Raw genomic sequence first — 13,000 nt, forward strand, 5'->3', positions numbered from 1 at the left:
ATTTTCAATGCAGAGCGCCATCTGTTAACGATTTTCGTAACTAAATTTTCTAAACTTTTGTACACTATTTTTACAGTTTTGCTAATAAATGTACAGTTTACCGCATAATTCTATCGATTTTTGTTGTAGAGATATTTAATTTTGAAATCAGGGCTTATTCGCTGATCACCCTGTACATACAGGACACTTATAATGGCTACTAAATAAACCTTCATTTACACACCAGTCAATTAAAGCTCTTTTCCCCTTTCGCTCCAAATCGTACAGAAACTTCAAATTAATCTTACTACATTTGGCCATTCTACCGTCTAAACACACACCACAAAAACGCTTACAAAACATCCCATGATTAAAAATTTCCCAGAATCATGCATGCACCCGATTACGTCACAATAGGATTTCCATAACATTCAACTATTCAGGCTACCATAAATGAAACAACAACTTGGCGATAAATCAAACAACAACTTCGCCAAAATACAAGGGGTACCTTAAAGTCTACTCTACCCGAAATACATTTACATTTCCCAACTGCTAATAAAGATATTCCACCTAATAAAAATATAATACCCAAAAGATTCTCAAATACAAAACGAAAAGGAAACTGACAAAAAATTCTACAATAACTTCACAGAATGAAGACAATAATACAATTCTAAAAATTATTTTGGATCACAAAAATTTTACACATAATTCCACTGAAGAAACTTAACACATCTAGTGAAAAATATATATTTTAACAATAGTCATTAGTACCTATTCACAATTCCTTTTGTTCATTTTTATCATCTAAAACATCTTTCAACTGCCTGTAAGTGTTTTATATGTGTCAGATGATATTTTTTTCTTATTTATATAATACTATCTCTTTCTCTTTCTTTAGAACTTCTCTTTAATAATAAGATAATTCCAACTCTAATCCTTAAAATGATCAGGAACAGATGTAGAAGGTCAGAACAGGGTTTTGAACCTTTATCTCAGGTCCTCGTGATAGGCTGATATATTCTGTGATTAATGAGTAAGTCTATTTTTGTTCATCCTCCTTGCATTACTGTCTTTCTTCCCTCCCCCAAGTCCAACAATACCAAATATTGTCCATACAATCAATCATTCATTGACTTTTAAAGTGTTCAGTCAATAGATTATTACCAAACATTTTTAATGTAGATAAATATATTTTGGTGAAACTGAGTCAATCCCAAATTTGAACGGTAAGCAATATTTTCTACTATTCAATACTTGCTATTTAATATTTGTCAAGTTTTTTATTTTCTAATTATTCAACCCCATGTACATTCACATGTTGTGCACTGGCCATTTTATTATGTGTAGAATTGTTTAAAACTAATTGAACATAGTAACAAACTCATAACAGTTTTGTGAATTGCCACATGCTGCTACATTTTTATTTTGGGGTTTTAATTATTAATAACATTAAATAATAGAAACCTTAAGTTTTTTTTAATACTAACTAGCTTTACATATCTGGTTTGCACCTTTAATAAGGCTTACTTGTACATTATGTAAACTTGTATTTTATGCCAATCAGTCCCCCTCCCCACACATGTTGATGTCAGCATTTATTTTTATTCCTTACATTTTACAGCAATAATTTATAAGTGTGTCTTATGGATATCTGAGGTATGAAGGAATATGTGAAGAACACGTTCTCCCCCCCCCTTCGTTGCCGAATTTTGAAAACGTTTGAAATTGGTTTTTATGTATTCATATTTCATACATTTTAAAGCAAGAATCTTATGTACATCTGTTTCTTCCTTATATGAAAAAACATAAAAACATGTTTTGCACGCCGAATCTTAAAAAATCGCTTCTTAAATAACATCTTCGATACAAAAGTAATAAGCTCCTAAGTTTTGATATCTGTATCTCTAATAGCTTCGGGCGATGATCTGTACGTGAATAAATGAATAAATCAGGAATTCTTCCTTTATGTATAGATTTATAATAAAACATCTGAACAAATAAATATATATACCAATTAAAAAGAAAACTATTTCAGAAAAACTAATAAAATTAATTAATTTACATTCAGTAATGCGCACCAAGTTCGTAACGTTTTAAACCATGGAGGTAGGAAGTATGTTTTAAACGCGTGGCGTTTTAAAAAAAATCGGCTTTGACCACGCCCAGCTCCTTGGGGTAAACACGCTGCGCGTGAATCTGCGCAAACGATCAAGGAGGAATCAGGAGGAAACTAGCATCTGAGGGGCTAGACGCTTGTTTCCCTTAGGCAGATAGCCCTCGAGCGCTTTGCCATTATTAAATAAACCAAACCAAGCTATAATTAGGAGCGCATAACGCTACGTTAAACATTAGTTTTCTTTACACGAGTAATCACTCTAATCAGAGTTTAATCTCTAAAATTAGAAGTGCCAGAACACCATGGAAGATGATGGAGAAGGTTAAACAGAATTAAATGAAGAAAATAATAAATAATCAATAATGAAGTTAAATATAATGTAAAGAGCTAAATAATATATTAGTAAACTGAATTCAATTAATGGCAAATAGTTATAATAACTTGAAATACCAGATCTCATTTTTATTACAGGCTGTGGCAGGAATTTCGATTTTAAGCAAACACTGAGAAAAACCAGAGCCGGGCTGAGATATGCTCGAATGGATTTAAGCGCTCTTTGTAGTCAATGCGATGTTGAAGGCAGGCATATAGACTTACATGTATCCAGAGGCACAAGTGTAGGATTTAAAAACTCATAAGGGCCATCTGCCTAACAAAAGCGAATCACTTTGCGGTGTGGAATTCCTATCCCGGGCAATTAAATTGTCAGCGGGTGTTAATAGCCACTGATGAACACGGAGTTGACGTACAGTAATTTTCTATGTTATAAGTTCAGTAGGTGAGAGATGACGGCATCTTTACTATCTGCAGCAAAACACTGAAATTTTGAACAGCGCGGGTTGGGTTGCGACGGCGATATAAAGATGAACCTTATCTTCTTGAAATAAGTCCTTTTAATAGTATTGCGTGCGTACTGGTTCGTAATAGACTGAATGCACAAGTCCGATAATAGATTAATAAAAATTTATTTTTGTCAAAAGAAAAATTTCAGAACCAGAATTTTCCACGGAAATGTTCGGACAAGTGTTCACAGTATAATCAGTAGTTACACTACTAATAACGTTAATCACAATGCAATGCAAAGCGCATCTAAAGAGAAAGCTAACTCGGAACTAAACCACTCGCAGCATCAGTTACTAAGAGCAACTGACAGCAGATGCTCTCTCTTCGGCCTTAAACAGTCTTCAACCGGAGCGAGAAATTTCTAGTACTTTCTGCTTCTCAAGATTTCTAGAAAGCAAAAGGAGCGTGGAATTACGATGACAGCTAATATAGTGGTCAATTACATTTATTGAATTTAAATACAAATTACCGAGATATCCATTTACTCTATGTTAAACACACGTACTCCTGTATTCTTACTTTTCCGGCATAGCTTTCTTTTAAAATTAGTCTCGCGCTGCATTGCACAGGGAAATACTGCAATTTTAATTATAATTCTACTAAAATTACTTATCTAAATACGAATTCGTAACAATAGCATTCATGAACTGTACAATAACAGATTCACTCACCATACTTGTTAAGGTTTATGTTTATTAACCAATTGTCATGATTTGAACTTTTATTTTGCGCAGTTGTCACCAGAATGCAAATTATTTGATGAGTACTTAAGCAGAGAGTTTTAATGTTTTAGAGTTACAGCTTTTGGCAGCTTCGTTTGAGGTTTCACCCTGTCGCGATTTCTGCCAAGGATTATTCCGGCATCAGCCACGTTGCTAGCTAATGTTAAATATTCATCGTTAAATAATTCAGCTACGAATTCGTAACAATAGCATTCATGAACGGTACAATAACAGATTCACTCACTATACTTGCTAAGGTTTATGTTTATTAACCAATTATCATGATTTGAACTTTTATTTTGCGCAGTTTTCACCAGAATGCAAATTATGTTTTAGAGTTACAGCTTTTGGCAGTTTCGTTTGAGGTTTCACCCTGTTGCGATTTCTGCCTAGGATTATTCCAGCATCAGCCACGTTGCTAGCTAATGTTAAATATTCATCGTTAAATAATTCAGCTAACGTAAGGTTAGCTGAATTTAAACTACAGCTTATGTTATTTTAAATACCTTCAAGTAGCAGAGTTTTGATTTGTAGCACAAGTGAAGCATTCTGTTTAATTGAACCAGTTAATAAAAATATTATTTTAACTATCACAAGATTCTGTCATTTTGATTCAGACTAGAGCAATAACTCGCTTGTTAGTGTTGTGGGGTCTGAAGAATTTTAGCTTCTACACAGTATACCAGTACAACAGCACCAGAGCTCCTGGCAAGATTCAACGGTTCCCGAACCGACGTATACCCGGCAGTAGACGTTCGGACAATTATATTGCCAATAGCAAGAGGTAGGATCTTTCAGAATCAGCAGCCACATCGGCTGGCAACGTACGACACGGACAGCGGACGTCGAGAACGCTGTATTAGACGCAATGATACGAAATTGTGTGTACAAGTATCCGCGTCGTGGAACGCGACCTAGGAGTTGATCGCTCCTCCAATATGCGAATACTGCGGGAAGATCACCAACATCCGTACCACATATAATACAACGGGTGCATGCGCTAAGCGATAAGGATTATCCCCAACGTGTGACATTCGCACGTTGGTATTTACAGGCAAGGATCGCAGACCCACAATTTCCATCAAGGAAACTGTTTACCTATGAAGCTAGCTTTTTCCGGGATGGTGTCCTCAACCAGCACAATATGCATGTGTGGTTGGCTGTAAATCCCCATGTCACAGGGTCGCACAACCTCCAATTACGTTTCAGTGTTATCATCTAGGCTGGAATTATTGGTGACATGCTGATCGGTCCATACGTAATACCTCATTGCCTCGACGGGGTTTCGTACGCAATTTTTTTGGAAGAAGTGTTGCCCGCCCGCGTTGTTAGTGGATGTTCCCGCAACGACACGCCTCAACATGTGGTTCCATCATGATGGGGCTCCCTCACATTTCCACAAGAATGTACGTCAGTTCTTGGACTCGACGTACCCAGATCGCTGAATTAGCAGAGTACAGTGGCCACCTTAACCCCCTGAATTTCTACGTCTGGGGATACTTTAAGTGTCTGGTATACGAGACATCCCCTCCATCGGACATGGACCTCATGGCACGTATCGTTGTAGCGGCGGCATGTGTCCGGGAGACACCTGACCAATTCGAACGAGTTAACGAATCTATGCGGCGCCGATGTGACGCTGATGGGGCAAATTTTGAGCACTTGTTATAATATTTTCCATTTGTATTTGGTACTTTTTGTTGTAAAATAAAGTTTTATACACCGTTTGTTACCTTTTCTTTGCGTGACGGTCACGATGCAATTCCATTGTCACGATCGGGTTTCCGACCGCCTGTTACTGTGTAATTCTGTTTCCTCATGACCTGACACAATCATATGTGCAGTTTGGACATGACCGTTTATGACATACTGTAGAGTGGAGTATGTATAAAGCTTGGTTAGATGTTCTTCTCTATGCTTTTGTGATTTGCAAAAGAAAAGGCCTTTGCATGGTAAATAAAATTCTCTCTTTCCTTTCGTTTACCTTTGATGCTTATATTGCTGCCTTATAATTAACAACATTGGTGATTACTGTCATATAGAGAATCTTCTGAATATGTGGTTTCAATTGCCAGCGATGTCCTTACATCCTTCTGAAATTTTATGTTATTTTGAGTTTAGTTTTAGTTTTGACGGATACGTTGCCATTCAAAATTTATTATCTAAGGCAGGGCTCACTTCCTTATATCACTTCATTATATAAAAAAATGAAAAATTAAGCATTTTTTTAAAAGGTGACAGCTTTCAAAGTTCATCTTAACGTATTCTATGTTTAATATACAATCATCCATTAATCGAGTTATTATATTTAGTCAGTTTCTTAAATTACTAACCTTTTTATTCATTATAACATTATTCAATAGCAAACATTTAATATCTGTTATATAAATACTCTAAAATGCACTATTATATCTATTTTCTCTACCAATTTTTTACAACTACTTTACTTGTTTTTCTTACACTATGTAAGATAAAAAATATGTAAATATAAATTATAATTTAAATTAGCAGAATTTTAATTTGGGTCCATTCCATCATTATTATAAAAATAGTAACAACTTTTTCTACACTGCATCATTTAGAGACTAATTCAGGTCATGTAACTTACGTAACGATGATGAAGTAACTAATTCGAAACTTAAAATTTTTTTTCGCCTAATAAACTGGCATATTGGAACAACTGCGACCTTTGCTTCTAGTTCACTTGCTGCTAAGATACATTTTTTTTAACTGTCTGCTTTCTTTCTACCGCAATAATATCTAAATTGTAAATGTTCCGAGTAGACACAATTAATGAGCCAATTTGTAGCTGCAAAATTTGTAATTACAATATAAGGAATATGATTTAAATCTACTACGACTGTGTCTTATTGCATCTATACGACTTCCAAATTTATTCTTCATTACTGTGTGCTTCATCAGCGATCTGCTTTATTTTCTACATATTATTATTATTGTTATTACACAGACACAGTGTCCTTCTCCCGGCCTTCATCTTTCCAACCGTTGGCTGTAGACATACGAGGGTTGGGGCAAAAGTCATGGCAACTATTTTTATCTTGTAGATATGTGAACGGATCACAAAACGTATATGTGTCGTGTGGAAGTTCTGCAGGCATAGTGTGTATGCAGAACAACAGATGGCTCTGTGATAGAGAGCGCTCTGAAATCAGTCAGTTAGTGAGTGTCGTGCGAGATGGAAGTAACCCGTGTTGAGCAGCGCGCTTACATCGAAATAGATGTTCTCCGAGGGAGAAATGAGATGGAATGTCACAGTGAATTAGTAGAAGTCCTTGGGAATAATACTCTACTATATCGTACAATGGTGGGTAGGAAACTTTCAACAAGGACGTGTGTCAACCAGTGATGAGCAACGTTCGTGACGACCGGTGAGTGTGCGGACCGACTTGGCACGTGCCGTCATCAAGCACCTCATGGATGAAGACAGACGATGAACGTTACTGGAGTTAGAGAGGGCTAGTGGCATCGAGAAACGCACCGTCCACAGGATATTGCGTAATGAACTACAGCTATGCAAAATCACTTCGCGGTGGGTACCGCATGCACTGACGGAAGTTCAAAGGTGGGTGCGCTATGCAATATGCTCCGATCACTTTGTACGCTGGCAACAGGATGGTGATCAATTCTTGTCACGAATAATCGCCATCGATGAATTTTGGGCCAAGGCATACGAACCAGAACTGAAACGTCAGTTCGCGGAGTGGAGACATCCTGGATCACCAAGGCAGCAGAAGGTCTGTCAGAATTCTTTCCCATTCAAATTGATGGTGATCGTCGCATATGATGTCAGGGGCGTCATTGTTTGCCACTTTGTTTATCATGGCAGAACAGTGACCGCACAGTCTACAGGGACTAGGTACGACAGGTACGACGCTCGGGATAATCGTCCGGATCTTGTAGACAGTGCGATAATTCTGCACGACAATGTAAGACCACATAAAGCAGAGTGTGTACGGCAGCTACTCCGACATTGGGGATGGGAAGAATTGGAGCACCCACCGTACTCTCCTGACCTTTTGCCCTGTGACTTTGTTCTTATTCGCAAGATTAAGGAACCAATACGTGGTAGGCGGTTTGCAACACGAGAGGACATTGTCAATGCCAACAGATGACCCGATTCACACACGGTGCGGCAAATGCTTAGGCTGACGGTATTCAGCGCCTCCCACATCGTCGGCAGCGTGTGGTGACAGTAGCAGGGGACTACATTGAGGGTCTTTAGGCAAAAACACAAAATGTTCAAATCCCGTACGCAAAACTGACCAAGATATTCGATATTAAAATCAGGAATTGTATTCATAGGCCGTACACAAATTGAAGAGCTAAATACTTCCATTTGTACTTTAAAATTGAAATTTTGTTTACAGATAGGTTTCTAATGTTAAGAGATTACGTGACGAGCAGACTATTTTGAAAAATATCGAATCAATATAATTTTTCTCAAAATGGAGATCTTATTCACAGACTCTTATAGAATTCGTATTTTAGAAACAATGGCAAGCTTCAGTATCGGCAAGTATCCAACTCGTAATCCCATCTGCGTTAATTAAAAATGAAAATTATATTTTAATGAATAATTTGCTATTACCAGATTATGATTCTAAGATAATAGAACTTCATGAAAATATTAATAACGTATTTTCAGACACTGAAAGCATAAATTTCTTGTATAAAAATTCTTTCTGGGTACCAAATGTAATAAAAAAGATACTAGGAAATTGCAAAAGAATATCATTGAAGGACATTCAAGGGAAAAAATCAACTTTTAATTATTCTAATTTATTTACTAACCGACCCATCAATGCAGATTCAAAATTATGTCAAATATTTCAATGAAATTAAACATCTCGCTCAATTTTTATCGTAGGGGAGTCAAATGTTTTGTACTATACTTTTTAGAACAAGTAGAAAATTTTTTTTTAAATATAAGTACAGGGACCGAAGGAACGTCTAACAAGTTTGATTTCATACTTTATACAAAATTAATTTTTATTTAGTTTAAAAATATGGAACGTGAATCTTTGCGTCATTTAAAATATTTTTGTTACTGGAAGCATATGTCTACGATCAAATGTTGCGAAAATAAAGGCTGTTAAAAGACTTTTATGGACATGATGCATATATATATATATACTATGTAGAGATATTATGTTATTTCGAAGCAGGAGACATGAAAAATGAGCAGTGCCCCCCGCCGGGACTCGAACCACGGACGTGCTGACCACTACACCACGAAGGCATGCTGAGAAGGCGGGAGAAATACCTTATAACTATATACAACGCAGATATACTGAAATGTTTACAGACGTTTGTAACTAGTATTAAAATAATTTTTATTCTTGTTTGTGTTTTACCGTCCATGGCGATGGAGTGGTTAACGAAGTCTTGGATGATATAGGTTTAGGTTCAGGTTTGAGCGCCAAGTAAAACATCGACATTTTTGAGTGAAGTCGCGCATGGAAGCTGTTTTAAATCCTTAGAAACAGAAATTCTCTAGAGTAGTTGATGGTAAATGAGAAGGAATTCGAGATTCTGGGATTCCATTTTCTAGAGTGTTGTTCATCAAAACTAGGGTGGAACTTAAACATTCTAGTATCGTCGTGTGTTTTGCCTTGATTATAAAATGGAATAAATTTTGTGTTTCTTATTGCATGTTATTTTAATATGTTATTTTAATAAACAATGTTTGGAAAATTTTAATTTTTGAATATAAAATCATTTAAATTTTAAACATACATACAGTGATACACTTTAAAATATAAAAATAAATTTATCTCATTGTATGTGGTCTGTAATATTGTCTTGTATGTCCTTTGTTGAAAGGATCCGTAGAAGGTTTACTTAACTGAAAAGTTGGAGGAGAGGCACTGAAAGGAAAACTTTCTCACAGATCTTATTTATACCTTAGGGTCCTTGGGCAAGAGAGAGAATTGTCGTCGGAGCTTAGCGACGTAGTAACGATAAAAGAAATGTGTAAGAAGACAGGACAACTGGGAGAAATACACTCATGTCCAAAATTATCTTTACATACCCAAAAATGATGATATTCAATGAAATATCGAATCAATGTGATCCGTATTTGCAGGGAATGTGTGAAAACCAAGCCTAATTAGCATTATCCAATCAAAAGTAATCGAACATTTTGTGATATGCAAATCTAGCCGTTATGTCATCCAAGGGTGAATCAAGCGCTTTGTGCAAACTGAATATTTGAGTGAATTTCTGCAACATAGCGTTTGATTTCAGTGTGTAGGGACTCAAAGCGGTTTGTTATGGCTTCGAAGTATCATTTGGAAGAATCTGTAAAGTGGCGAATTATCGGCCGTTTAGAGGCAGGGCAGGCAATCATGGAAACAGCCACATGTCTGAATATTTAAAGACAGACAGTCTCTAAGCTATGGAAACAGTTTCAAAATGATGGAAGTGTTGTAAGGAGGCCTGGACAAGGTCGGAAACGAATGACAACTGCTTCTGAAAGATCGGTATCTGGCATTAACTGCCCGTCGTAACAGAAAGGCTACTGCTCGCCAGTTAAGTTCAGAGCTTGCAGCCGCCACTGGAACTGTTGCATCACGGCAAACAATATACAGAAGGCTTAATGAAAAAGGCCTTTATGCCAGAAAGCCAAGGGTATGTGTTTTACTGTCTTCACAGAAAAAGAGGGATCGCTTTAATTGGTGTAAAGAACATCAAAACTGGACTGAACATCAGTGGTCCCATGTTCTCTTTACTGATGAGTCGCAGTTTAGTTTAACTGGTGATTCTAAACGTGTTTGCATCTGGAGGGAGTCAGGAACACGAAATGATCCCTCGAACATTGTGGAACGTGACCGTTTCGGTAGTGGAGGTGTGATGGTATGGGGTGGAATAATGATCGATGGACGTACGCCCCTACACGTGTTCAGCAGCGGATCTGTGACAGGCCAGGTATATCGGGATGAGGTCTTAGATCCTTATGTAAGACTTTTCAGGGGTGCATATGGACCTGACGTTTTATTTATGGATGATAAGGCCCGTCCACATCGAGCAAACCTCGTTGATGAATTCCTTGAAAGTGAAGACATTAAGCAAATACCTTGGCCACCAAACTCTCCTGACCTTAACCCGATAGAGAACTTATGGGACTACCTTGGAAGAACAATTGCACGTATACATCCTCCTCCTAGAGATGTAAATGCTCTGAAGACGGCATTGCTGGAACAGTGGAGATTAATTCCCCAAACTGTGGTTAACAACGTTATTTCCAGTCTTAAAACACGTTGTGATATGTGTGTACAAGTCAGGGGAGATCATATTCCATATTAAATTCGTAAGACTTAATTCTTTTTCTGAATCTTTCCTTTTTTTCTTAACTCTCTTTGTCACACTTTATTACCATTTTTATTGTTTCATGCTACAATTTTATATCATATGAGGTGATCTTCAATTTTTTCTTTTGCATTTATGTGTCATCATGTTATGTATGATTCCACGAAAATTCATTAAATTATAAGTCATAGTCTCTGAGAAATCCGTGAATTTATGCATGTAAACATAATATTGGACATGAGTGTAAGTAGTATGTACTTTAAGTATATTCATGGAAATGTGCGGAGAATAGGTAAAGTCAGGGAATTCAGGCTGCTTTTTTTTTAAACATAAAAGCATCATATTATATTAAAAGTCAGCATTTTATGAAACAGTCGGATTTAAGTAATCATAATTTGTTTTTTTGTATTTTTGAATGAATGCAGAATTCTGGAGGATAAATTACTAATCATAATATTTCATTTCTTTGAGATAAGAATGTATTAAAAATAAATCAGTTTAATATTTAATTAGGAATATTGCAAAATTTTTTTATTGAAGGAATAAGTAATAAATTCCGTGTGATCCTACAGCAAAATTTCGTTTTTCTTGTCCTGAAAATTTTCCGCCATTTCTGTTCCATTTAAAAACATAATATTATGTCGGTGAGAAGAAAACAAAAACAGTTCAGTCAAAAAGATGGTACAAAATTTAAAAAAAAAAAATCGGTATTGAAACGTTTGAGAAAGATAATCACATTTTAGCTATATAATTTCCTAAATTTAAGAAATGTTAAGTCCTTTATAATTAAAGTTACACAAACTAATTCGTTATAACGCTATCTTAGAGACTCCGAAAGTGATACTAATATAAATGGACCATTTTAAAAAATTAGACTGTTCTCTCACATTCAATGTTTTCCTGTTAACATTTTGCATTCGCCTTGCTTTTGAATACGACAAACTGCTAACAAAATGTATCAAATTTCAGTATCTTATTTCTGTCCATTATTCACTTTTAGATTATATTATAATATACACAGAGCTACTGGATTAAAGACGTCAATAACTGCGTTTTAAAATTTGTTCATAAATTAGATAAAACCGAATTTCGTCTACAGATAAATAATAAATCATTGCTTTTCTACATTATACATTGACATTTGACAACAACACGCCTGCGTTAAAATTAACTACATGCTGCTAAAATTCTGGAAAAAGTAAACCTGAATGCATTCCCAATTCTTTAACCAAAAAGAATTAATAATGGAAGTGAATTGTGTAATGAATTATAAAATATTACATACGTTAATGAATATGAATTTGAAAGCTCATAGAAAAATACCGCATGAAAATGTGGGTCGAATCCTCACAGTTGCATTTTTTTCTTCGGATTCTTTGCTATAATTAGGGTTGGTATGGGTGACATCTGTTCGCGGCAAAGTATTTGTTCTTCTGGCGCTCTCATGCCAAAAGCAACCAAAGAATAACTTTGAGACAGTCTTTAATCGTAAAAATGCTCAAGTTTATCCTTGTTGCATCCGCTATTCTTTCATGGCAAGCAATAAACTTCACTTACAGCGACTGTTTCTGCGTCTTGTGGTACATTCGAAGTTACTAAATTTGTTACTGAGGGACTGAAATTTGTGGAATGCTGAAAATGTTGTAGTGCATAAAAGGGATGGGGAAAAGATCGAAATGCAAAGATAGAGGAAACAAAATTAGAATTAGTGGTGACATACGCACACACAAAAAAAGTGTTATTTTCAAAGAACGCTTTTAATCGCTACTATTTGAGTGTTTATTTTCTTTCCTTAACGTCGGTTTTACTCTCACAAAGGGAGTTGAAGGAATTTTCTTTGGTTCTCAAAATTCTGAAATGTCACTGAATAGATATAATTTAAATCATTTATTATATTTTTTAATTGAATCTCCGTTGCTTGAGCGGCAGATCCTGTTAAGCAAACGATTTAAAGCTATGTCCCATGTGTGCGGTGTATTAGTAGACTCTAATGTATAACAGACTG

At 35.9% G+C, this 13,000-nt stretch overlaps 1 protein-coding gene across 1 annotated transcript in view; it reads left to right on the forward strand.

The window, feature by feature from the left end:
• The first annotated feature begins 999 nt into the window (after positions 1–999).
• Positions 1,000–13,000, forward strand: part of LOC118181841 (ectonucleoside triphosphate diphosphohydrolase 1-like) — a 228,111-nt gene continuing 216,110 nt past the window's right edge. The window contains exon 1 of the mRNA XM_035351046.2: positions 1,000–1,018. Coding sequence (XP_035206937.2) covers positions 1,015–1,018 — 4 coding nt within the window. The 5' untranslated portion in view covers positions 1,000–1,014. The remainder of the gene's footprint in view (positions 1,019–13,000) is intronic.

This window comes from Stegodyphus dumicola, chromosome X1, assembly GCF_044657685.1.
Source record: "Stegodyphus dumicola isolate Sdum_Otavi_A_Nest chromosome X1, ASM4465768v1".
Classification (NCBI taxonomy): domain Eukaryota; kingdom Metazoa; phylum Arthropoda; class Arachnida; order Araneae; family Eresidae; genus Stegodyphus; species Stegodyphus dumicola.